The 24,753-nt window shown below is 46.9% G+C and overlaps 11 protein-coding genes across 12 annotated transcripts; 5 read left to right on the top strand and 6 right to left on the bottom strand.

The window, feature by feature from the left end:
• Nucleotides 1–28: 28 nt before the first annotated feature.
• On the bottom strand, nt 29–1,188 carry TERG_00893 (uncharacterized protein; the record flags this gene model as incomplete). Of its 2 annotated transcripts, XM_003238859.1 has the most annotated exons (5): nt 29–59; nt 125–756; nt 834–970; nt 1,025–1,036; nt 1,092–1,188. In XM_003238859.1, 5 exons carry the CDS (start codon nt 1,186–1,188, stop codon nt 29–31), a joined length of 909 nt encoding a protein of 302 aa, XP_003238907.1. The 2 variants fall into 2 exon arrangements, with proteins under 2 accessions (XP_003238907.1, XP_047605269.1); XM_047749196.1 differs by lacking the exons at nt 834–970; nt 1,025–1,036; nt 1,092–1,188 and having other exon boundaries at nt 125–762.
• A 483-nt stretch (nt 1,189–1,671) lies between these two features.
• TERG_00894 (translation initiation factor IF-2) lies at nt 1,672–4,954 on the top strand (the record flags this gene model as incomplete). The annotated part of the gene is made up of 4 exons (XM_003238860.1): nt 1,672–1,695; nt 1,762–2,067; nt 2,144–4,730; nt 4,800–4,954. 4 exons carry the CDS (start codon nt 1,672–1,674, stop codon nt 4,952–4,954), a joined length of 3,072 nt encoding a protein of 1,023 aa, XP_003238908.1.
• Nucleotides 4,955–5,380: 426 nt separating this feature from the next.
• TERG_00895 (uncharacterized protein) lies at nt 5,381–6,593 on the bottom strand (the record flags this gene model as incomplete). The annotated part of the gene is made up of 3 exons (XM_003238861.1): nt 5,381–5,539; nt 5,676–6,347; nt 6,408–6,593. 3 exons carry the CDS (start codon nt 6,591–6,593, stop codon nt 5,381–5,383), a joined length of 1,017 nt encoding a protein of 338 aa, XP_003238909.1.
• Nucleotides 6,594–7,286: 693 nt separating this feature from the next.
• TERG_00896 (uncharacterized protein) lies at nt 7,287–8,126 on the bottom strand (the record flags this gene model as incomplete). Its single annotated transcript, XM_003238862.1, has 2 exons — nt 7,287–7,850; nt 7,923–8,126. The coding sequence occupies 2 exons, from the start codon at nt 8,124–8,126 to the stop codon at nt 7,287–7,289; spliced, it is 768 nt and encodes a 255-aa protein (XP_003238910.1).
• A 930-nt stretch (nt 8,127–9,056) lies between these two features.
• TERG_00897 (uncharacterized protein) lies at nt 9,057–10,227 on the top strand (the record flags this gene model as incomplete). Its single annotated transcript, XM_047747671.1, has 2 exons — nt 9,057–9,970; nt 10,035–10,227. Exons 1-2 carry the CDS (start codon nt 9,495–9,497, stop codon nt 10,225–10,227), a joined length of 669 nt encoding a protein of 222 aa, XP_047603634.1. The 5' UTR covers nt 9,057–9,494.
• Nucleotides 10,228–10,608: 381 nt separating this feature from the next.
• Nucleotides 10,609–13,198, bottom strand: TERG_00898 (uncharacterized protein; the record flags this gene model as incomplete). Its single annotated transcript, XM_003238864.2, has 1 exon — nt 10,609–13,198. The coding sequence occupies exon 1, from the start codon at nt 11,833–11,835 to the stop codon at nt 10,609–10,611; it is 1,227 nt and encodes a 408-aa protein (XP_003238912.1). The 5' UTR covers nt 11,836–13,198.
• A 104-nt stretch (nt 13,199–13,302) lies between these two features.
• TERG_00899 (uncharacterized protein) lies at nt 13,303–15,971 on the bottom strand. The gene is made up of 3 exons (XM_003238865.2): nt 15,581–15,971; nt 14,735–15,518; nt 13,303–14,671 (listed from the first exon to the last, which is right to left on the bottom strand). The coding sequence occupies exons 1-3, from the start codon at nt 15,784–15,786 to the stop codon at nt 13,376–13,378; spliced, it is 2,286 nt and encodes a 761-aa protein (XP_003238913.1). The 5' UTR covers nt 15,787–15,971; the 3' UTR covers nt 13,303–13,375.
• A 486-nt stretch (nt 15,972–16,457) lies between these two features.
• On the top strand, nt 16,458–17,990 carry TERG_00900 (uncharacterized protein). Its single transcript, XM_003238866.2, has 2 exons — nt 16,458–16,755; nt 16,821–17,990. Exons 1-2 carry the CDS (start codon nt 16,719–16,721, stop codon nt 17,432–17,434), a joined length of 651 nt encoding a protein of 216 aa, XP_003238914.1. The 5' UTR covers nt 16,458–16,718; the 3' UTR covers nt 17,435–17,990.
• A 2,504-nt stretch (nt 17,991–20,494) lies between these two features.
• TERG_00901 (uncharacterized protein) lies at nt 20,495–21,610 on the top strand (the record flags this gene model as incomplete). The annotated part of the gene is made up of 1 exon (XM_003238867.2): nt 20,495–21,610. One exon carries the CDS (start codon nt 20,495–20,497, stop codon nt 21,608–21,610), a length of 1,116 nt encoding a protein of 371 aa, XP_003238915.2.
• Nucleotides 21,611–22,004: 394 nt separating this feature from the next.
• On the bottom strand, nt 22,005–22,535 carry TERG_00902 (uncharacterized protein; the record flags this gene model as incomplete). Its single annotated transcript, XM_003238868.1, has 2 exons — nt 22,005–22,377; nt 22,438–22,535. 2 exons carry the CDS (start codon nt 22,533–22,535, stop codon nt 22,005–22,007), a joined length of 471 nt encoding a protein of 156 aa, XP_003238916.1.
• Nucleotides 22,536–23,134: 599 nt separating this feature from the next.
• Nucleotides 23,135–24,034, top strand: TERG_00903 (uncharacterized protein; the record flags this gene model as incomplete). Its single annotated transcript, XM_003238869.1, has 4 exons — nt 23,135–23,309; nt 23,387–23,591; nt 23,690–23,898; nt 23,955–24,034. 4 exons carry the CDS (start codon nt 23,135–23,137, stop codon nt 24,032–24,034), a joined length of 669 nt encoding a protein of 222 aa, XP_003238917.1.
• Between the last annotated feature and the right edge of the window lie 719 nt (nt 24,035–24,753).

A 24,753-nucleotide genomic window follows, 5' to 3' on the forward strand; every position in this document is an offset into this window, starting at 1 on the left:
AAACGGATAAAATAGCAGGACGTATTCATTATCCCAAGGCTCTCTTGGTGAGTTCGAAACTATAAAATGCGAGTTAGCCTCAAGGTCATTAGCGTAAAAATCTGAGGGAAGAAAAGAAACATACGCTGCAAAAGTACCAGCTGACACGGGTGCAGCTCTAAGCAGAGTTGGAGCAATTCCTTTAACAAACCCTCCCATCCCCTCCTGTGCGAGTGTCTGTCTAAAGCAGTCTCTCATGTTTTTGTATCTCTGCTGTTCCCCAAAACCGTCACTCTGCATTTTACTCTTGACCACATCGAATGGATAACTTGAAAGCCAGAGCATTTCACCAGCCAATCCACCATATCCTGCTATTTTATAAGCAGGGATATCTTCACGCTTGGTATTTGTTCGCCTGGCTTCCCAGTCCATCATGTACTCGAAGGAAAGGAACCAAGTTCCATACGCTTGCGCTTCACGAAGAATGGTAACCGCCTCTCCACGATAAAGGCCATTGAATAGTCCTCCTTGAGATGACAATTTCTTTATACAGTCTAGAGGCCCATTATAAAGTCTCCCTTCTCCATGAGGTTGGGTTTGGAGCCTGATACGGACGTGTTCAATCGGGCCAGAAATCACGGAGTTGACAATTCCTGCAAAAGCACCAGACAAGTAATACTGAGAGTAAGATAGATGAGGATCCTTTGATCCCTTCTGGGCATTCATTCTTTCGAAATAGCGACGGGCTTCATGAAACGCTCCAAATTGAACGCTTACCTGCATGAAGAAGAAATATCAGGTTATTTGTGACGTAGGAACCAAAATGCACAGATTATGGCGGAGAAGAAACATACGCATGCGCCGATACCAATCAATGGGGTCAGTGTCCCTTTGTAGAATGCGAGTGGGCCCTCTTTCGCAAATATCTTTGTAGCACAGTCCAAGGCATTAGAATAATGCGTCGTCGTTTGCAATCGAACTTTGACAATATCTAGGTAATGATGATTTAGCTGGTGCTATTATGGCTAAGCTTTCTCGTACGTACCGAAGGGTTGTCCTATAAACTCTGTCAGTAACATGGTCCGATGAATTCAACAGAACAAAATACAAACCAAGAAGAACCTGTGCAATTCCTCCAACAGCACCTGATGTCAGATCTTTGATGGTCTGCATCGGATCCTCCACTTCTCCCTTGTGTTCAGAAGCCATTGTTGCCGTGTTTCACCGATAGCCGAAGACGCCGGGGAGGGGAAGGAGATGGAGCAAGCGGTGTGAGATAAGAGATAAGCGGCTGTCTATCTGATTAACAGCAAAATAATACAGACAATAGAGGAAACACACTGCTATCACACGATTGAACGTACCCTGAAGAGATTTTCGGCCAAACGACAAAAATAACCACTTGTCGGGAAAAAGCTGAACGAGAACGAATTAGAAAGGACGAAAGGAGCAATCTGAATGGCGGGATAATATTACATAATCCGGGTTATCAATGGCGCGATAAGGAACCGACTTATATAAGCAACCTTAAACCTACCTAGCCGGAGCTTATTCGGGCCGATTAAAGTCTTGGCATCAAATATCCATGGAACTTTCATAGAAATTTTTGGTCTTTTTTGAGATAAGTGAGAGTCGATTGATGGGGTAGATTGGACGTTCAGGCATTGCGGACAAGAATGCCAAACTGAAAGCATGCGCAGACACTCAATTTTGAAGGTGGGAACTGGATTGAAAGTCCTACGCTTTATGGTGAAACTACTGACGGAAATTGTTGGTTGTTAGGGCATTCGATGTCAAAACTGCTGCTCTCCACGCCGGTTCCCCGTGAAGCCCGTCGGCAACCATGAGCTATCAGCACAGCAATTGCGACAATTGAGCTCGAGCTCTAATACTGTGAATGGATCTGATAATAATAATAGTAGCAATAAGACTCAACCTTCCAATCCAACGTTCGGACGTGGATGGGGTGCACCCGCGTTTGGAGGTCAAGTGTCTTGTACAGCCGCAGAGTTGAAACAGAGAGAGGCTTTGCTAGCCTTGCAAGTTTCTCAGAAACAATCGCATCCTACTGCAGAAAGCGAAACGAAGGTAAGGCCAATTTATGTCGCATTTCTGGGATTAGCGTCGAAGTTGTCCATTTAACTAATGTGTTCTGTCGTCGTAGAACGGAAACACAGCAAGGGAACAGCATGCTACATGGATTTGTGCTCAATGTCAAAAGGCCAATCCAGTCAAATCTGTATCTTGTCCTGGCTGCAATTGGAGACCTAGCCAAGCCTACCTTACTTCGTCAAGGTCTCGACCTGCCCAGCCGAAACCGTCTTCTCCTAAAGCTTCACCCGGTAATGGGCGAACGTCTAGCGACACTAGAAATCAAAAACAAAGCAAGTTTACAATTACAAGGAGTTGGGCCCCTGAGCAATCCCTATACAGGTCTGCCAGAGGTAGGCAACAACCGCAATCTACCGGCCAGTCATCGCGAGACCCACGGTTCGGGGCATCCGGCGCATCGTCCAGGGCCAGTGGAAACACAGATACGGATCACCAGGAACCATGGCAGGAGACCGGTTTTAGAAGTATCTCACGGAAGCCGCGCAGCAGTTTGGACTCTCAAAAACAAGACTCAAGTGTCAGTGGCTTATGGCAGCTATCAGGATTTAGAAGCCTCCCTCCACAATCTGAACAAGTTCGGTCGTCAGATATAGCACCAGAATCCGAGGCGCCTCCTGTTAGATCCAAGCCTCGGCGAGATGAATTGGATTCTGGTAACTATACCAACGAATATCATGTCGGTCGACAGTCCTCATGGGCCGTTCGTGGGAGAGCCCAAGATTTTACCCCGCCGTCCGAAGACGCCGATAACGAATTTTCCTCCAAACCTCGAAAACAGAAAGGGAGGCGTGCCACCACCGAGGATGATTTGGACGAGCCTCCAACGCGGTCAAACCGTCGTGGTGCGAGCCACGCACGGGATCTAGATATAATGGATCGGGAGCTAGAATATAGCGTTGGCCGACCTAAGCGAAAAGACAAAAAAGGCAAGAAGAAAGCAGCCCAGCGAGTACAGGAGCAGTCTGGCCCAACACCGATAGTTCTTCCAGATTTTATCAGCGTTGGGAATCTTGCAGATGCGATCAACGTCCGCCGCACTCAATTTATCAAAAGCCTAGAGAGCCTCGGATTTGATGATGTCACAAATGATCATGTTCTCGACTCGGAAACCGCTGGATTAATCGTCACTGAATTCAATTTCGAACCCGTGGCTGAGTCTAACGATGTAGACCTGGTTGCGGCTCCGAGACCTGACGATACGTCTAATCTACCCCCAAGGCCGCCCGTAGTCACGATCATGGGACACGTTGATCATGGAAAGACAACCCTTCTGGATTATCTTCGAAAGTCTTCCGTAGTTGCAGCTGAACATGGAGGAATAACGCAACACATTGGTGCATTTTCGGTTACCATGCCATCTGGAAAACAAATTACCTTCCTTGATACCCCTGGACACGCTGCTTTCCTCGAAATGAGGAAACGAGGAGCGGATGTTACCGACATCGTAATCTTGGTTGTTGCCGCTGATGACAGCGTCAAGCCCCAGACAATTGAGGCTATAAAACATGCAAAGGGCGCTGATGTTCCAATAATTGTTGCAATTAACAAAATCGATAAAGAAGACATCAATATTGACCGAGTCAAGCAAGACTTAGCACGTCATAATGTCAGTGTCGAGGATTATGGCGGCGATGTCCAGGCAATCGGAGTCAGTGGGAAAACTGGCCAAGGAATGTTGAAATTAGAAGAGGCTGTCATTACGCTATCCGAGATGTTGGACCTTCGAGCTGATAAGGAATGCAACTTTGAAGGCTGGATTATCGAAGCATCCACTAAACGAGCAGGCAGGACGGCGACTGTGCTAGTACGACAGGGAACGCTCCGCCCGGGTGATGTGATTGTTGCAGGAACTTCATGGGCTAAGGTTCGAACTCTGCGTAATGAATCTGGTATTCAGGTTGTGGAGGCCCTTCCAGGAACACCCGTAGAAGTTGATGGCTGGAGGGATCAACCAGTAGCTGGATTCGAAGTACTCCAAGCTCCAGACGAGCAACGTGCAAAGGATGTTGTTGCATTCAGAGCTGAAAAGGAAGAAGTACAGCGGCTGGGTGGTGATGTGGAAGCCATCAACCAAACCCGCCGTGAGACGCGTGAGAGACGGCAGCTTCAGGCCGCTCTAGAAGAGAATGGAGATACACCTCCTGATACTACTGACAAAGCCGGTCCTCAACCTATTCCATTTATTATCAAGGCTGACGTCTCTGGTTCCGCAGAAGCCATAGTCAACGCTATGTCGGCTGTGGGGAACAATGAAGTTTTTGCGAAAATCTTGCGATTTAGCGTTGGAAAGATCGGAGAATCAGATATCAGACATGCTTCTGCTGCTAATGCTGCCGTTATCTCCTTTAACCAGTCCGTTGATCCCGACATTATGAAACTTGCTGTGGCAGAAGGAGTCGATATCCTGAACCACAACATTATCTATGAATTGATTGACGATGTGAAGATGAGACTGAGTGAGCACCTTCCCCCCACCGTCACTCAACGTGTTTCAGGAGAAGCAGAAATTGGCGAAATCTTCGAAATTAAGCTCAAAGGGAAGAAAACCACCTTTGTTGCTGGATGCAAAGTCAGTAACGGTGTCATCAATCGATCTCACAATGTCAGGGTTCTGAGAGGGAAGAATATTATCTATGATGGTATGCTTTCCCATGCGTCTCTTATTACTTTCTAACTGTGTTATAGCCTACTAACCAACTCCGCTCCAGGAACCCTTTCATCTTTGAAGAATGTTAAAAAGGATGTGACTGAGATGCGAAAAGGCACAGAGTGTGGCATGGCATTCGAGGGGTGGGCTGACTTTGCTATTGGCGATGAAATCCAGACATATGAAGTGGTTCGCGAAAAGCGTCAACTTGACTAGAGGCGTTCAACTCGGTGTTCGAAGTGTGGAAGTACCCATTTTCCATTTATCTCATGTATAACAATATTTTGTAGACGGATTCTTTCAGGCTGCAGGCGGGAGCATGTTGCAGCCCCCCAATTCCCCATTGATAGACCTTATCCTTCGAGATCTTGTATTATAATACCTATCAGGTCACTCCTTCATAATGCTCTGCGCTCATCGTGTTATTATTAAGTTACATCGCTACCCTTGACTGATATCTGTCAACCTCAGGCATCGTATGTATCCAGCCAACTCCGGACAATATTCAATGGCTACCGTGCTTCACATTTTTCTGTTTTCCTTGAATTTCAAAATCACAAACATCAATCTTGCGGTATTTAAAACAGCTGCATGGATCTCAAGCAAACACACACGTAAACAAGCATTCAGACAGTTAGTGCATCAGGCTAGATCATTTTCTTTTGCCTTTTTGCTTCCCTTCTTCTTTGGGCCAACTCCTTTGCTCTTTTTTGCCTTGCTGATTCCGGCGCCTGATTTGCTGCTTGCCCCTTTCTTTTCACCTGTCTTGGCTTTGGGCGTTCTAATGGGGCGGGCCAGTGCCTAATGCATAGAGTTTGATTAGCCACCACATCTCTCTTTCGTATTTTTTTGGAGGGGATAATTGCTTCATGTCAAGGAATCCTACCTTTGTAGGGAGGTAGAATGTGTCTTATATTAGAAAATCTGCAAAACGTACCTGTTTCTTAGGACCACTACCTCCCTTGCTGTTCGCAGAGCCTTTTGACTTTAAAATACTGGGCTTTGAGACAGTAGAGATGGCTGGTGTACGGACTTGTCTTGGGCCGCTGATTTGTACACCAAATGCTGTGACCACTGAATCGTCAGAGGAAGAGGGCTCAAAATAGTCCTCATAATCTAGTAGATCATTCACCACCAAATCTGTTGCTTGTGCTGAATAGTCGTAGTCATCTTCGTCTTCTGCTTCATCCATGTGATCGACGATGAGGCTCTTTTTCTGAACAGGAGTTGTATTGGGGGTGGGATAAGTTGAGCATGAAGGTGGGCTAGAGGGATGGAAGGAGGAAGACTCCTCATGATGAGGACTCCCGACATCAGTCGGCTCAATGATAACATACTCCTGGTTAATGGACGAAGAAGATGGGGCCGTGGTCGGATCAGATGTAGCACAACCAAGATTACCATTTGGAAGGTCTTCTTCGCTTTCTTCGGCGTCTGAGGCTTCTGACTCCTCGCTGGACATGGGTGTAAGGGAATCAATGGTAGTAATGCCTTCGAGATCATGGAGGAGGGACATCTTGGGCTTCAGCCGAGTGGTTGATGAGTCTGGCAGGTTATGGAGCAACTGCTGGCCAAACCAGTAGATGTCGAATGTGTTGCTATGCAAGACCTGACGAGTTTAACTACCTGTTAGTTGTGCAATATGAGCTAGCATTTGATTCATACTCACCATCGAGTAGAAGATGATCCGGAAAGTAGTAGGGATTTCCGAATTGTCGATTCCCTCTAAGATCTGGAGCTCAATTTTCTTTCTCGAGATCCTATGGACCTCGTTCTTCACAACCATGCGTTTGATAGTTTCATTTGCATGATTTAGATATATCTCAGTGAACATGTCAACCTTGGAAACAGGCATTGGTTAGTTTCGCGAGAATTGATAAGAAGAGGTCAGTCAACAATTTTTCGTACCTTTCGAGTAGAAGACATGTTTCCTGGTCTGCTCCAGGAGAACTTGCTAGCAGAGGAGATTGAAAGCAGAGAAGGTTGTAAGTCTATCGGGAACGGAGGTAGATTGGTGATGTCAAAAACACTGTATGCTGTTTGTTGGTGGTGTGCCAGGAGGACTGCTGTCAAGGATAAGAGAATTGAAATCGAAGGTAGCGAAAGCCTTATTTATAGAAGATAGGGAGTCCTGTGGCTGGGGTGATTCCGCCAAATCTGGAGGACAGCGGTATAGACACAGTAGTGTCCAGCACGAAAAAAGAGATAGAAAAGGAGGCATTCAATAGGCACGCGAGAAACTAACAACACAAGGTGGTATTGATTTCATCAACACAGAAGGGATGATGATTGAGACAGTCAAGCCTCGTAAGCAAAATATCATCGTCTGCGCCATTGAGGCCAAAAAATTTTTCAACTTCATATTCATGAAGTAGTATGAACACACGTAACACAGAAGGTGAATGGCTCCGGACTATTCAATTAAACCGTGCCAGACGACATCAGCTAGGTAGGATGGTCTAAGAGGAGATAATACAAAGCTAATTCCAAAGAGGGAGAAATTTGATATTGATTCCAAGAGGAGGCCAGAAAATTCGGCGCTTTTCTTTCACCGGGACTTCCAGCGAAGTCTGCCTGCCCACTTTGCCCATTCCTGTGTGTCCTTCCTTTTCAATATTGCCTCAACCGTATACCATTCCCTAGCCAGCTCTTCGTTCGACGCCATTCTATGTACATAGCTATGGCAAGCACGACACAGCCAAGCAACTTGGTTCAAATCGTGTTCCTCATGCCATCCACGCTTCAGAGCCTTGCTATGGACAGCCTTGGGTATAAGATGGTGATATGTCAAGGGTATCCAATCCCGTTCACAAATCTCACAAGCAGAAGTTCTAGTAGCACTGAAAGGAGGTGGCTTTGCAGTAACAGTAGAGGAATATTCCATGAATACAGAAGAGAGCATGGTCGTAAGGTCAGAAGCCTCTGACATTAAGCCGTAGGTGACCAGAGACTCAGATACTGATTGATCGACCAAGGAGGCTAGAAAATCGATGGTATTTCCCGAGATACATTCTGCATAAGTGTCTGCAAGAACGGGGGATGACTGTATGGCGTTGTAAGAGAGAGTCTGCACTGCTTCTGGAAACGACATGAATATCTCTTGGGCAATGAACTAGTGATACCCTTTTAAGTCACTGCAACACAGGATACTCAAAGAAGTCCTCCTATCAGTTGGGTCACATACATCAATAAATTCCGCTAGTTCAGCAGGATCATTATCATTCGGAAACGAGGTATTGTTAAAGCTTGTACGGGCATTGCGTTTTCTGTCTCTCTTCCTTCGAGCCATGCCAGATTTCTCCATAGAGCGGCTCAAGATCGATTTCGAGACACATTCGCGGAATATTCCATAGTTTTCCTTTGCTTCATCTCTGATTAAGCTCGTCATGACCGCGGATGGATATGATAACTTCCAGGGGCTGTTAATAGCAGGATACCGAGAGAGATGTTTGTATACATTTCAACTGCTCTCCTATAGTGGAAACAGCGGAGATACGTAGCAGTTCCGTCAGATATCATCTAATTCCCATTGCAGTGGAGAGTGGAGTTAGCCCATGGACTGCTCCTTCTGCTGCCGGTGTGATGATATCCGACCTTGTTTTGGGTCTCCGACGTTGATTTTTGAGGTTGGAGTTTGATCACTAGCCAGCGAAATACGAGATATGGCTTAGTCATCCAGCCACTCTGCTGCAACGCCTGGCAAAATCCCATAACAAGGTGGAATGTTCGTTCTCATTTTGAGTCAATGATAATTAATTAGAGCTGACTGACTCAGGATGACTGATTGAATTTTATGTGGCGTCCTTTCTTTGGCAGAAGATATTATTACACCAACCAAAGCCAGCCACGGAAAGGGAAGCAAGCCGCGCCGGTTAAGCTGATGAACAAATGCTACCCAAATACTCCGTAAGCATTATGGTTGCTATCAAGCCCAATGATGTTGATCTTTGATGGCTTTTTTAAGGCTCGATTTCAAATATAAACGAAGATATCTAAGAGAAAGCTAGCTGGTAGGCAAATCATGGATGTTCCGCTGTTAAAAATTTCCGACGATTTTCATAACGCAGAAAGCTTCGGGGTAAGTCAGCGAAGAAATATTCTATCCTTCAATTTCCCCTCCAAACCAATCCATTGAACGGGACGTCAGAGTGAATATGAAGGAAAACAGTTTTATGTATGGAGGAAAAAAAGGAAGAAAAATATTCAAATTTGGCGAAGCAAAAAAGCCTTTTATGGGCCGCTTCACGTGACAAGATAACTATTGCGCCTTGACCACCTGACGGCCAAACGTCCATCGTTAAAACGACGGGCGGCGCAGATGTAGACGAAGGCGAAGACGAAGAGGATTGTTGATGAGAGAGCACACTCCAGGCTCGAGTGAACCCACTATAACAGCCAAGTAGAGCGCACAGGTTTTATTTCCAGGATGCTTAAGCTGCTCAGCTTTAGAAGTGCCACCGGGATCTACCCCCTACAGGTCAGTCGAGTACTGCATCCAGGCTAGGCCGCCATCCCATGCAAGCTACTAACCAACCTGGGGATACAGGGGATAGTATATTTTATCTTCCATCCTTTCCTATGGCCTCTGTTCCGGTCCCGGCTGCTGCCCATAACACTACTTTCGCTGTTCATTTACACAATTCTCTTCGTTTTCACATATCTCCCCCAAGTAGCGTTTCTAGCTATCTTCCATGGCCCCGGCGCATGGGTTAACGGGGCATTCCTTGTCCTGGCAGAAGGAGCCGCGATAGTAGCGATGCTATTTGAGGCGTTCTTTGTGGATGAGGCGCAGGTTGATGTCTTTGATTCGGTTTTACTCCACGAAGCGATGAAAAGGCCGCTCGAAGATCCAACGTCGGTGTCTGATCCGGCCTCAACTACACAGCCTTCTTCCTCCTTCCGGAGACATATCATTTCCCTGATGTCCGAATACAGATCACTAGACCTGTCGAATTATACCAATCCCCTCACTCACAAAATCGAAGACCCGGCGAAGTGGCTTGGGAAACCTCTACACACGGCCATATATGCTCCATTCTCGTTCAGGCAGATAATAGAACTGATACTTTTGTTGCCGCTGAATTTGGTTCCAGCTATTGGAACCCCGCTCTTCTTAGTCTTGACAGGCTATCGGGCTGGCCCGTTCCATCACTGGAGGTATTTCCAGCTACGCGATTTTGACAAAAAGGAGAGGAAGGAATATATTCATAAGAGAATCCTTAGATACACCTTGTGAGTATCTATTAGTAGGGGATACGTATTCAAAATCCTATCTTACTAACGTGGCCACCACTAGGTTTGGCACAGTCGCACTTGTACTGCAACTCGTACCTGGGCTTTCAATGTTTTTCCTCTTGTCCACTGCTGCAGGCTCAGCACTGTGGGCAAGAGATATGGAACGACGGAGATGGCTCATGGCCCTAGATACTGCTAGTGATAATGGCCATCACGATAGGCCATCAGAACAATATCATGATAATCCGGTATAGATATTTTTGCCATTTGCGTATAGATAGATAATTAATTTTGTCAGTTCCGAGATGAATTTGTGGGTTTACCACCTAATTCTCTAATGGCTAAAATGAATTTCAATAATATATTTGAATGGACGGAGATTTGTCTTTAGTGATACTACTTGGCATATACACGGCGTTACTCTTTCGCATATTTCAGTGACATATTTATTAGTGAGATAGAATGAGATAAGTAAACTTGCTAAGGAATTCTAGGGGACGTAAAAGAAAGAACGAAACGAAAGTTATGAGTTATAGGCCAGCCAATACATCGAACATGATATTACAAAGAGACAAACCGGGAAACCAGTTGGGGAAGAATACTGTCTCTAGAATCTGCACTGTCGTTGACACCTTTTAGGGCTCTATTGGTATGATTTCAATGCCACTCGGGGCTGGGATCTCGTCCGTGACTGGAATTACAACGAGAGGATTTGAGGAAGTAGTGGGGGCTTCCGTTGGCGAAGGGGCAGGAGCATAAGTAGAAGTCACTATCTGCGAAGTTGATAACTCTGACGAGACTGTCGTGAAGGAGGGTAGGGTGTTGCTAAATGATGGGTATGTCATAGTTGGCGATTCTGTAGCAGGCTCGGTGGTAAAAGTGACCAATGGGCTACTTGTTGATAGGGCGGTAGTAGCAGAGGACTTAGTGGTCAACTGAATGGTTGAAGTTAATGAAGGCAAACTAGTGGTAGCTGAAGGAGTGAAAGAGGTTGAAGAGAAGCCTGAAGTTATCATGGTCGATGTTATTGATTGCGTAATAGTACTGAAGGACGGAAGAGTAGAATTCCAGCCAGGGTATGTAGCAGATGTGGTGTTTGGGACAGTAGTATAACTCGAAGTGAGCTTTGTGCTTGTTGGCGGCAGATACACTGTTTTTTTAGTTGTATTAAAGACTGTAGTGGGCCGGGATTGTTGAGAATCGGATGTAGACTTTGAAAGAAGTGAAGTTGTTCCCTGTACTAAGGTGCTGCTGGACACTGGCAGGCTGGTGACTTTGATTGGAAGACTGCTAGTTGTTGTAATGTCTGAAGGGGCCACCGTAGAAATAGGTGAAGTCCCAGTGCTGCTTGGTGAAGTCGTTGACGTTGTTGGCTGGGTGGTAGATGGTGGAATAGCAAAAGACGGGCCAGAATTGGACGGGCTGTGAGAACTGGTGGTCGGTGCCATGGTTGGGAAGTAGTACCAGGACGAGGAATATAGGTAGGAAACAGGAGGATTCCCCGTCCCCACTCCAATTGCAGGAACTTCTCCGTTTTTTAAAGTCGATGTGCTTGAGGTAGCAGGCGCAGAGGTAGTAGTGTCCGCAGCCCTACTCGAGTAGGTGAGCATCGGGCATGGAACTATTGAAGCGGTACCGGTACTGCCAGCTTTTCGTAGATCCACACATATCGTAACAGGGACAGTCGAGCCAGCAACGGTCGGGGTAACTGTGAGAGTCATGACGGCTGAATTTTGTGTATGTGTCGAGTATAGGCCTCGATTAAAGAGCTCAGCTCGCCAAGGACGATGAATCGGACTGGAAGCAACATGAGACGATAGGACGAGAGATATTATGCCCAGGATAAAGCGTAGGTTGAGCATCTTGGAAGTCAGCCGTCAAAGGGGCCTGCAAAAAGAAGTAGCAAGTGATATAGAAAAAGGAATGGCAGAAGTAAGATCTATTGTAGATCCTTCTATTTGATTAAGCAAATCAAACGATAAGACTATAATGAACGAGGCGCTTTGTCCCAGACAAAGTCTTGAAGATGCTATCAAAATGAAAAGTGGCGAATATACAGGTACGAGAAATGATGAAGAGAGAAAGGATTTGCCGGGTTTAAGTATAAACACCCTAACCAGGCCAGCAAACGAAGAAGAAGGTATGTTCCATCGCGAAGCGCCTAGGTAAACAGCATCTCCTGGAAACATGTAGATATTTTCATTCCCCCTTAAAAACAAGGGGTTCTTGTCCTTGGGTATTGTCTGAGTCCAGGCTAGGGTGTAAATGCCGTCAGTATTACTGGCTGATATATATAGGTAGGCCTCCATCTGGCCTGGAGTTGCATGAAGTCGAGATGGTCGGCGGCAAATGGTTGGATGTCCGTTCTTGATATCGATTTTATCTTTAGCTTTTACGTTGCTTGCTGCGTCTCAAACATGGCGGGAAGCCAATGGTAGACGCGAGCTGATTGGCCGGAGCATGAAACAAACATAATATCACGTGATATTGTTTTGCTCTAACCGCCGGAGAGAAAGCGACAACAGCGACAATAGCGACAATAGCGACAGCTATGACGATAATGAAGTGGATGTGTGCGTTATTTTTCAGGAGGATGATCCATGTTGTGTCCGGTCTGAGATGCCTTATCTGTAGGGGTATGCTGTGCTCATGAGTGGAGTGTTTGATTATCTTTCTCCGACATGGCAAAGGGGGGAAGTTCTGCCATTTCAACTGTTGCCAAGTTGACGATCGGGTACCAAACGAAGCAGAAAATCCAAAGGGCTTGAGTTGATCCAACGTCCGTCAATCACGTACTAACCACGGAGGACATCCCGAGTTCCCTGAGGGGAAGTACTTAACCGAGGAAGAACGCCGGCAAAGGGAGTCTTAATACCCGTGATATGAACCAGGAAAACGAAGTAAAGAGGTCGGCCACAAAAAGCTGGTGGAGATGCCGTGTAACATTCGGACCATCGTGCATAATCGTGGAGATGAACAATATCTGGGGTATGTTATGAAAATATAAACCAGGATAACTTGTTAATTTTCAATTAGACGTTGAGAATTGTCAGTCGAAAGCCCCATTGGTTTATACACATCGTGCAAGGCAGCATTGCAGTCGGTTTTGCTCGGGCAGATATTCGAAATTAATTGCAAAGCTTGTCAAATGGCTAGATTTTTGATATATTCAGGGGATATACGAAGTTGAATTAGAGCATGTCAAAAAGTTCTGTAAAGTTGAATGGTGAAGAGAGCGGGCCTATACACAGACTTATATTATTAGTCCTGGATATTTACAATAGATGGAAGACTGTACGATGCAATCCATCTTCACTCCTCGTATTCACCGAAAAATAGAATAAAAAGTAAATAAGGAATATCCGAATATGAATATATTAATTGTAGGCATAGGCCATGGTACTAGGCCTCAACCTTGAAGGCGGGTCCAATGCCTTCGAAGGCAGTGATCTGCCCCGTAACAGGAGCCTTCGAGTCACCGTAGTAGTGGAGGCGGTAAGTCCCACTCTCCAGCTTCTTCTTGTTATCAATAGAGTAGTAGTCGTCTTCGATAGTCCATTCAAGGGTAACCTCGCTGGTTCCAATGATTGGACGCTTGCGCTCCCAGCGGTATACTAAGGTCCAGTCAAAATCATCTCGGACGACTTCCCATCTGTTGGTGTTAGGGACCTGGCGTTCTACAGCAGTATAGGTTTCCTCCAGTCTGAAGTTGTTGCGGGGGTTGGCGCCAACGAAAGTAGTCTTGACGGTGTCGCCAGGACGGAAGGTCTTGCCCATGTCCGGACCGCTGAGAACATCGCCGAACTTCTTGCCAATTGGGGGGTTGTCATGGACCACACCGGTAATGAAACTGAGGGACTTATCGGTGTTGATTGGTGGGTATGGGCCTGGGTCAGGGTGATTATTGGAGCTTGCAGAAAGGAATGGGAGGTAGGTAAGGGTAAGGTTGACATGAGCAGCAAGGGTATTCGGACCATGGAGTGTAGAGCCGCCTTCGTAACGCTGGATGCCATACTCTTCTTCTGTTGTGACATAGTGGGCATAAGTGTTTGATGGTGCCCCTAGAACGACGAGTGGGTTGCTCACGCCCAGGATCTCCTTTGCTTTGTTTGCAATAGCCTGCTTCCAACGACGTCCAGACATGGTGCTAACTTCGGGGGTGGCAACAATGATGAACAAGGGCCCAGCACGCAGGACTTGGATGTCAATGATGTTGGCGGCCCAGGCATAGGGGAACGTGAGATCACCAATATCAAGGAGGATTTTCTTGGGCTTCTGGCAGGCAACTTGTTCCTTGGAGGGGGGGTGTATGACATCTCTTGCAATGCGCCAAATGGGGTTCTTCGTGCTGGGCGAATCAGTGCCATTTTGGGTAAAGTCAAACCTTCCTGGTCCGTCAGTAGTACCTCCAGCGAAAGAGTGGCCCAAAGCTGCTGAGCAAGTAGTCAAAGTCTTTCGAGGGTTAAATGGTGATGGGAAAGTATATCCGTCAAAGTTTTGGTAGACATGGAAAGCCTTGACGGCAGAGTTATCTCTGATTCTCTTTGCAGAAGTGTCCATGTTCTCGTAAATTGCCTTAGCGGTGTTGTATTGACGACGTCCTATTTCGAAGCAACTCTTGGTTCCCTGATCGAGTTCACGGAAGAAGGGACCACGTCCGTGACACTTGGCGGTGCTGCCTCCGCAGGTACTGTCTTCCTATAAGAGAGTTAGCTATCAAAGTAAGAGTGTTGATAGTATATGCAAGATGATCGATCATACAAATTTGCAATCCAAGCCAGTATCTTCACAGAAGGGTCCTAAAGTGTTGGGAGACGTGTCTCCAACAGAAGATTGGGAGAATCCCGCAATGAATCCATCGGCAAATCGGTCATCACCCTTGGCAGCTCTTTCGAAAAGGTAGGCGGCGACACCTTTGTTGTCGCCAGAGACAAGTGTGTTGTTCGCGAAGAGAGAAGTTCCATGAACAGAGTAGAAGGTCAAGATACCAGTGGTCTTATCATCCGATGCACGGTCAAATCGTATAAGACTGAGGGTTTTGTCGGTATCATACTGATATCGCTTTCTCTCCTCCTCAGGGTTAGCCAAGTAAGAGTATGGGCTTCGGTTGATGTTGCCATCGACAAGGTCTTTGGTATCGAAGCTCAGCCGGGTTGGGGTCCTGGTCTCATGAGCTCTCTTGATTGAGAGAAGTATACCATCGACAACAGCTTTATAGGCGGCCTTGTCAAATCCAGCGCTGGGAATCTGGGGTAGTAGATAGTTGAGCCAGGCACCTGGTCCAGAATGGGAGTGGGTTCCAGACAGGGCGAGATTGTGAGATCCGTATCGAGAGTACTCTGGTCCCATGGCAGCAAGCCCCTTGAGAACACCATCTCTCACAGCTGTATCGCCAGCAGCGAGATCGGTAACGAGGTAAATAAAGGTATCATCTGGCTTGTTGGGGTTCTCGATGATAAAAGCACGAGAGTAAAGACGCTGGCGAAGACCAGTTCCCTTCTGCTCGGAATCAGCAAATCCCATAAACACGATCTCTACAACCGGCCTAGGGAGATAATTAGATTATGCCAGGAGAGATGCGCCCAAGAAATAATGAATTCACTATACCCGGTAACGTCGGCCTTTCCAATACCGACGTTGAAGATGTCATCCTCCGTGGCTGACTTATCAGCGCGGGTTGACTGAAGAGGCAGAGAACGACTGAATTGATTGGCCCGGCTGGTTCCATGGAAGTTGAAAGCGAGCTGGACCGCTAAGATGACGCCCAAAAGGACGCCAAATATACCGACCACAGTGCCCGTACGTGGTGGCATGGTTGGATTCCGTATGTTGTCCTGGAAGACCAAATTTCGAGACAAGGAAGAGAGAGAAATAGGGGGGGATTTAAAAGCAGTTCCCCTATGTTTCGAGGAGCGCCAGCTTTTTTTGCCACCAGGCAAAAAGCACGTTTGACTATCGCTTAAAACGCCAGGGCCTGGAGACAGCAACAAAAGTTGTTTGACTCCACGATTCAGGTCCCCTTTATATGGGTGGGGCCAAGTTGGTTCTCCAGTTGCAAAGTTTCTTTTTCCGACCCTTTTTTTTCAACTCTGCTTGTGAAAGGTTTGCGGGGGCCGATCTTAATCAACATAAAGGTGTGGGTCAAGACTGCCGTTTTCGTTTACTGTTGACGAACTCCGTGGCCGAACTGGAGATGGAAGAACGAGATATTGACTCTGGAGTCCCCGCAGTGTAGTTATTTAGCTTCAATCTAAGCAGCAGTTGCTCATGTACGGCCGGCGTGACTGTCCCAGCTCGACAGCGAGCTCCGATGCTTGTCGTGTCGGTCAGCACACCTGGTGATATCCAGATGCCTGCCAAGTTCGCTGCACGTCCTGTTATGCATGGATCGTCCTGCGCACAAAAGTTGGTTTCTCAGTATGACGGCGGAGAGAGAAGGTTGAGGTCGAAGCAGAGTTTAGTTTCACTCGAGGTCGGACCGACGGGAACACGTGAAAGCGAGGCCCAGCTTTTAAAGTTAATACGCTTAGGTAAGGTAGACATAGAAATTCACGTGACTACGATCAACAGAAATACGAGTTCGGAATAGTGGAACTTAGGTAATCGTCCTCAAACTGAGAGTTAGCCCATTGTCATGTGACCAAATGCGGCCGTGCCAAGACATCCGTAAGCGGAAAAGTTGAAGACAGCGATGAGAAGGAGAAGCGGACGATAGAAGGGAAGGGAAAAGGGACGAAAAGACAGGATGTCGTTGATCAATGAGACGCATGATTCGCTTCCATGTAAGTAGTACACTGGAACTGCGCACGGCAGACAGGAAAGCAGAGGGGACTCACCCGGTTTCTAGACATCGACGAGGACGTGACGCCTCAGGTGCGTGCAGAGCTCAGCAGGCTCATTGACGCCGAGCTCCCTGCAGACTACCGGTCGACTCTCCATCCATCTCTGCCAAAGCTCCCGCCGACCAAGTTTTCGCCTTTGATCGAGCAGGAGCTTGAGAGAAAAGCGAGAAACGAACCCATCTCCGGTGGAGTTGATCTGTCTCGATATGAAGCTCCAGAGATACCTCCTTCCTCCACAGACCCGAATGCCAACCCTGCCACCGTTATAGACGACTGGAAACAGACTCTGCGACGCGCATACGCCGCACATCTTCATCTGTCCACCAGAAAGGAGAACCTAGCTTTGCTAGAAGCCCATGGCAAGAACGCGTGGTTGATTGGCAACATGCAGCTAGAGGAGATCCTGCGACGCACTGAAAAGGAGCTGCACGATACCACTGAGGCCACAGAGGCAATTAATCGAGAGAGGAAGCTAAGGCAAGAGAGCGTCAGGGGAGAACTAGCGGCTCTGGAAGATACATGGAGACGGGGAGTGAGCGGAACTTTGAATGTTGAGATTGCAGCCGAGAAACTTAGGAGGGACATTCTAGACATGAGGCGGCAGCAAGCACAGTCGTAGAATGAGTGGTGTGTGCTTATCGAGCTACAACATAAGGGCAATGCTCGGGTACGGCCACACCGTACGAGAAGCCCCCTCAAAACCTGGCGTACAAGGTGCTGGGTTTTGGCGAACGCAGAAGTTGTGTCAGTCCCGTTCGTTAGGGGTATTCTCTGATAATGCCTGCCTGAACCTCTCAGGAAGGCCGAGTCAGGCCAAGTGTACAGGCGAGACTACAGTTATCGAGCCGACGTTAGCCATCAATCAGCCTGTCCACCATGAACAGGCCCTGTCAGATATTTGGACTGTACTAGTATAAGCAGGCTAGGAACTAGAACCAGGGACATACACGACACAACATCAACATTCGGTAATAGAGATTAGCCGTTTGAACACTCTATTTCATGCCATTATATGATCGCAGCTCTTTGTCTTTTCTTCTTCTCAACGGCCAGCCAGGGCTAAGGTTTCAGTGATGTATACCCCGTACTGGAACATCCAGACAGGCCTCTCAGTTTTCGTGTCATTCGGCCTCGTAGCCCTTTATAAGAATCTACCTACTGCTTCGCTACCAAAGCGCGCCTGTCGTCGCTTGTGCCAGTTTTAGCTTCCAACGGCGCACGCACGTTCCAGCCCCCCACAGCAACCGTTTGCTATAAAAAGCTTCGCTCTATAAAAGCCAGCTATAGAGGCGTTAGGATAGCTGGAATAAGGAAGCCCTGAGAGTGTTATAGCTGCCTTTGACTACTTTGCTGACTCAACTATAGGTAACCATTAGCCACATAGCCGGACGGCCGGCAATAGAGAAACTGGGTGTGATGGATAATAGGGTTAGGGCTGAGGCAAGGCGTGGCAACGGGTGTGATGAAGGAACTCCCGAGGGAGTGTAATAATAACAATGATTATTGTACGGAGTAGAAAGCCATAATGAAGATCACTGGCATTTTTTTCTTTCTTTCTAGTGAGCTGGACTTTTTAGCTATGTTTATCAGCGGATGGATGACTTTGAGTCGGTGTGGGGGATGGTGAATATTTGGCGCCTAATCGCAGCTGGATTTCCCAGCATGTTATTTATGTACGGAGTAAAGGCGATACAACCATGAAAAGGAGCGCCAAAGGTAGCAAGATGAGTGATCAGTATTCAATCTTTGCCTGCTGCGAAGAGACGCTTTATGCATCCTTCTTGCTGCTGCCGTGACATGACCCGGAGTGCTTCTGCATTGATCAACCCAGCCAACCAGCCAACCAGAAATACAAAAACGACTCCCTGCATGACTGCTGGATCTCTTCTCTTCTCCTTGCTGCCGATAGGGGTGCTGGTGGGTAACTAACTAGTTATCGGTGAACGCTTTGCTTGATCGTCTCTCATGGATTCCATTTCCTCTGTATTCAGCTGGTGCCTCGACGCAGCAGACTGCTCTCCAAACCATCATGATATTCGAGACCGAACACTCGCTCCCACTCCAGCGAAACAGACAGTGAAGACCGAGCAACGACCAAAGAGGTATGCAGCTGCTGCGACCTGGGAGGTTTCGGATTTTTATACTCCGTTCAAGTGACTTGCAGTCCCACCATGTGGCGGTTGACGCATGCCCGGCTGCTTCGTGTGCACATACATAACACTCCGTAAATAGCACGGCGTAACTCTGGACACAGCCAGCCCGGCAAAGTCGATCTGAGACACCCTTCCCCCCTCAGCCTACAGCTTGAAGGGAAGAAAAAAAAAACAATTCAGCTTTCTCTTTTGCCTGGGACATCGACGACTTCTGCCGTCCATCGCTCTCGCTTCTCTTCCCATTGTATTTTTCCTATTTCTCTCTGCGTGTCCCTCGTTTCTTTCACTTTATATATTGAAGGATCTCACGGGAAGAAGCTCCTTTGTTGGGAGTGTTTCATCGAGAAACCTCTTCAAAATCACCCTGGAATCCCTCCTGCTGCCCGGTACGGTCTAATTTTTTGCCCTTTTATTACATTCTGGCCATGCTGGTTTATGATAATTGTTGGTAAAAAAAAAAAAAAAAATAAGATGTCGGTGCCGGTGTCGATGGAGGTCGGCCGTTTTGCATCGAAGTCTGCGTCCATGACGTACCTCCTGCTCGTACTGCTTGTTGGATTTATACTACCGCACCAAGGCCAACATGCTCACGCGAGGGCTCTAACACAGCGAGACAATAGCCCTACAGATATATGCAAGCGGTGGTCTCAGCAGACAGCTACTGTCAATGGGACCCTTTACATATATGGCGGCCGATCGACGACTGATGCCAGCCAGAAGGATAACACTTGGAGTATGAATATCCATCCTTTCCCCGGCTTCGAGATACCCAAGACTAACTCAACCAACTTGCTAGATAACAACTTCCTCACTCTGGACCTAAAGTCAAGTTGGGGAATCTCGGCCCCAAAGCTGACCGGACTTCCTCGAGGAGATAACGGCCCGCCTCCAGTCTCGAACGGATACCTATGGAACTCTTTTAGTTCGCTCTTCCTATACGGAGGAGAATTTTCGGACAACCCTGCAACTGATCCCGTTGATTTTAGTCTATGGGAGTATAACATTCCTTCATCGTCTTGGATAGAACACAAGTCACCAAAAACTTCGTCTGGAGAAAATTCCGCTGAAGCAAATATCCCGGTGCAACGATCCGCTGAGGGAGCCGGTATAAACGTTCCGGATCTAGGCAGAGGCTGGTATTTTGGAGGTCATCTAGACGGATATACCACCAAGGGCTGGTCACAGTCGATCCCTAGAGTGTATCTCAAGTCGATGATTGAATATACCTTTCCGGGATACACCAACAACGGAGTCAAAATAAACACAGATGATAAGCGCGCTGGGCCAGACGGTGTCTGGCGAAACATCACTGAAGGAGGACTACAGGACTCTGCAGGGTTTACCGAACGAGCTGATGGAGTATTGGTATATATACCTGGTTTTGGTAAGGAAGGCATCATTCTTGGTCTTGCTGGTGGTACAAATGCTACTTTCGTAGGTGACCCAATAATCTCTCTCTCTCTCTCTTTTGCCCTTTCCATATGCGGTGATGCAGCTAGATAGCTAACCTATTCGCCTAGACTCAGATGAACGTTATTGATGTGTTTGACATCGCAAGCTCAAAATGGTATAAGCAAGCTACTAGTGGGAAGACCCCGAAGATCAGGGTAAACCCATGCGCCGTCGCTGCGTCCGCGGCCGATGGAAGCAGTACACAGGTTTACCTTTTTGGTGGACAAAACCTGATACCCTATGGAGAACAGATTCAGTATAATGATATGTGGATTTTATCGATCCCAAGTTTCACATGGATAGAAGCTAAGACGGATGGACAGTCTGTCCCTCCAGCCAGAGCTGGACATACATGCAACATCTGGAACTCCCAAATTGTGGTGACGGGAGGCTACGTGGGACAAGACCTGAGCTGTGATAGCCCAGGTATATACGTATTTGATGCGTCGGAATTGACGTGGAAAACCCAATATACTGCGCTCGAAGGCGGAAATGATTTGAATCAACAGGCCTCACAGACTAGAGATAGTAGTGGTCTTGGAGGTAGCTACGGATACCGGGTCCCGAAAGTCGTCCAATCTGTGATAGGAGGCGATGATACTGGAAAGGCAACCCAAACGGTCCCTGCTGTGGCACCAACGGATGGACCCTTAGCCACCGGCCAGCCTGTTACATACACTGTCCTTCCAACTGCCACCGGCCAGCATGCAGGCTCACCAGGCGGCAGCAGAGACGGCCCCAACATCGCAGCAATAGTCGCGGGCGTCATTGCTGGATGTCTTGGTGTTCTGGCCATATATCTTGGCTTCGTCACCTGGTTGTACCGCCGGCGTCTAGCAATCTATAAGAGCCATCTTGCAGCCACGCAACGTTCTTCAATTGGGAGTTACGGAGATAAAATATCGTCATTTCCACCACGATACTCGGACCATATGAGTAGCAGTGGATTAGGGACAACCGGCTCAACGGGTAATTTAACGGTAACTACAGCACGCATGTCATGGATAGGCGGAGACAACCAGCGACACAACCACACCAGAAGCAGCAGTGGTGGGAATTTTGATCATTTAGGCCAGCCCGGAAGACCGTCTACCAGTAGTAGCGTGGAGGACCTGCTGGCTGGACAGGAACCAACTTTCCTAGGCGTCATGTTAAATCCACGACAGACCCTGAGGGTTATCAATCAGTGATGTTTCCCTCGAATGTTCCTCTCTTTATTTATTTTCCCTGTTGACACTAGGTCTTTGACCCAGAAATCCATGCATCTTATGGGGAGAATGTACGATCGCCAGATCAGAATGATAATGTATGACATTTGCCAAGCATGTTTCGTTCCATCGTTACTTGATACCCTATAATCTACCGTATTTTTTCTGCCAGATGCTATCCCTGCTTATGATTTTTTTTTTGTGTGTTCTTGTACTTGTGTCAACTTCGCCTGTAGATATCAACTCGTTCAAGGGGGTAAATGGGAACGTTCCACGCTATTAGCTACCACAGCATAATAATATATGCATATCCATGGTTCTGGATGGGAATATGTAAGACTCATTATGCTACTTCCGCAGCCAAGTTCTAGACTATTCAATCATCATATACTCGTTCAACTCGCTGCATGTCTCGTAGGATCCTTTCATATTCGCCGATTCGAACGGGTCCAGCCGGTAGAATCGTCACTGCTTGGACATACACGGGTCGATCAGTCGATATACGGTCGCCTTTCTCGCTGTTTCTGTAAGTACTTTCCCTCTCTTTTCTTCGATAGTCATCAGAATTCTCCTCGCGTATATAACCAAAAATATTAAGCCAGGCGCCTATTTGAATGCTTGTGTGATCGGTATCTTCGAGTAGAAGATTAATGTCAACTTCTACATGGGAAACTTGAGATTCTAGCCCATGCACATTATAGTTATGATGGAGTGTCAGGCGACCAGTGGCAGTGTTGTATTTCGAGACACTGCGCGTGTGATGTTAATATCATTGGTGCTGAAGTAGAACCAGAGCAAGAGCGACATACCATCCTAGGAATCGGACCTTGAAATTCACAGGATACGTTGGAACCTGCGAGAGAAATACCAGTTTCGTCGGAGCAGGACCCGGTACAGCCTGGTCCATCCCAAGTGTAATCTGCTTCACTCTGCAGGGGTGTTCATATCCATCTTCTTTCTGATGTTGAAGTTACCCAAAATATAAACGGGACACCGTTATCGATAAATTTAATGACTAAGATATTATTCATGTGACTTATCACGTGATGCCTGTATCGAGCCAGGCGGTGCTTGGTTGGATATCATAAAAGTTGACGCCGAAAAGCGATAAAGAAGAATCTCACTGCCTAACGACAATACCAAAACCGCCCTTGAGACCAGTCGGAGGCTTGTTTGTTTCACCCATCTTACGGCTATTCTTGCTGGCCCTTTGGAATTTTGACCATATATCGCCTCATCTTCCTCCCCTCTTCGCTCCCCTAACAGCTGTCCACCCCGCACACGCCGCCTACATTCTGTCTCATCATCTCCTGGGTGCTAAGTCAACATCGGCGTTTATTTCACGGATACTCTATTGGGGAGTGAAGCGTATACTGCAGTTTTGAAGTTGCTGGTTGTTTGGAATCTTTGGTGCCGTGCTTAACGACTAGGCATCTTTGATATCCCGCCTCATCACATTCAGACCTTCTCGAAGTTTAACGCATCCACATACATCCACGGGGCAAAATGTGGTCCTTCTTTGGCGGTGCTTCGGCACAGAAGAAGAAAGATATCCCTAAAAATGCCATCCTCTCTCTTAGGGAGCAGCTTGAAATGCTGCAAAAGCGAGAAAGGCATTTGCAAAATCAGATGGATGAACAAGATGCTATAGCAAGGAAGAATGTAACGACGAATAAGAATGGTCAGGATTCTTACTCTCTTTCTCCATTATCTCTTAACTCATTCCAAGTTATATATCTGACTGTTGGGAAATTATAGCTGCCAAAACTGCTTTGAGGCGAAAGAAGCTCCACGAACGATCGCTTGAGCAAACGAGTGCTCAGATCCTACAGCTTGAACAGCACATATATTCCATCGAGTCCGCAAATATCAATCAAGAGACGTTTAATGCAATGAAGAATGCTAAGGCTGCCATGGAACAAATACACAAAGGTCTCAACATAGAAGTCGTTGATCAGACAATGTACGCATCATATTTCATCACTCTTACCAATATACCGCGCTTTATGGCTTGGTTTTACACGGGATAATTATTTCTAACGGCATCTCTTTACTTGACAGGGGTGAACTGCAAGAGCAACACGCTCTCAGCGACGAGATTGTCAACGCCATTACCAACGCTCCTATCGGCGAACCTATTGATGAGACTGACCTTGAAAATGAACTGGAGGGCATGGAACAGGAGCAGATTGACAACAAGATGATAGGAACTGGAACAGTACCAGTTGGAGACAGAATTGATAGGCTACCTTCTGTAGCAAACGGAGCCAGTAAGTCACAATATGCCTTCATTCAACGGATTAACCACCTGCTAACAACTTTTTAGTCAAAGAGAAGCCCAAGGCTAAGGAGGAAGATGACGAAGAGGCCGAATTAGAGAAATTAAGAGCCGAGATGGCTATGTGAGCGTTCAATTAACTTCAAGTAATATATGGGAATGAAGCACGAAGGAACTAGGAAAGTAAGCATCTACTACCTACCTTTTACGGGAACTGGCGTCTGGAAGGAAGGGAATAGCTTTACTATTTATATTTGTTTTATAGCATTTTTTTCACTATATTTTCCTCTCTCCAGTACCCTTTCTTATTATAAGTCTCCTGTGTTTTCTTCTGAATAAGCAGACGGTATACCCCTTGCATAACCGGGTTGCTCTTCTGCTTTCTCTCTTTCACCTGCATAACTAGTGTATATCTGCCCTCAACATTTTGCATGCACGCTCCATAATTTATCAAACCGCACTGCCGACACTGTGTTTAGCCTTGCCAGGACAATCCCAACAAACCGCAATTCTGATATCTATTTTACTATCCAACAAAAAAGCGAACACCTACTTCTTTTCACAATTGTAAGGCTCAAGAAATGTTCTATGTTAGAATATATAGGGAGTTACTGGCGACAACACCGCCATGACATGACGAACCATAACATTTTCTTCTCAACCTCCCACCTCGCAATGCAACGCACGAGCTCGGGATACCCATGATATCAAAATGCAAAACGAATACAAACATCTAGAATGCACAAATGATAAGCCACCATGCCATTACCACGCCGTGCTACGCAACAAGACGGTTCAACGGCGCATAAACCACCGGACCGACCAAGAAGAAAAGAGTCAGCGTAAG

Source organism: Trichophyton rubrum, assembly GCF_000151425.1.
Source record: "Trichophyton rubrum CBS 118892 genomic scaffold supercont2.1, whole genome shotgun sequence".
Taxonomy (NCBI): Eukaryota; Fungi; Ascomycota; class Eurotiomycetes; order Onygenales; family Arthrodermataceae; genus Trichophyton; species Trichophyton rubrum.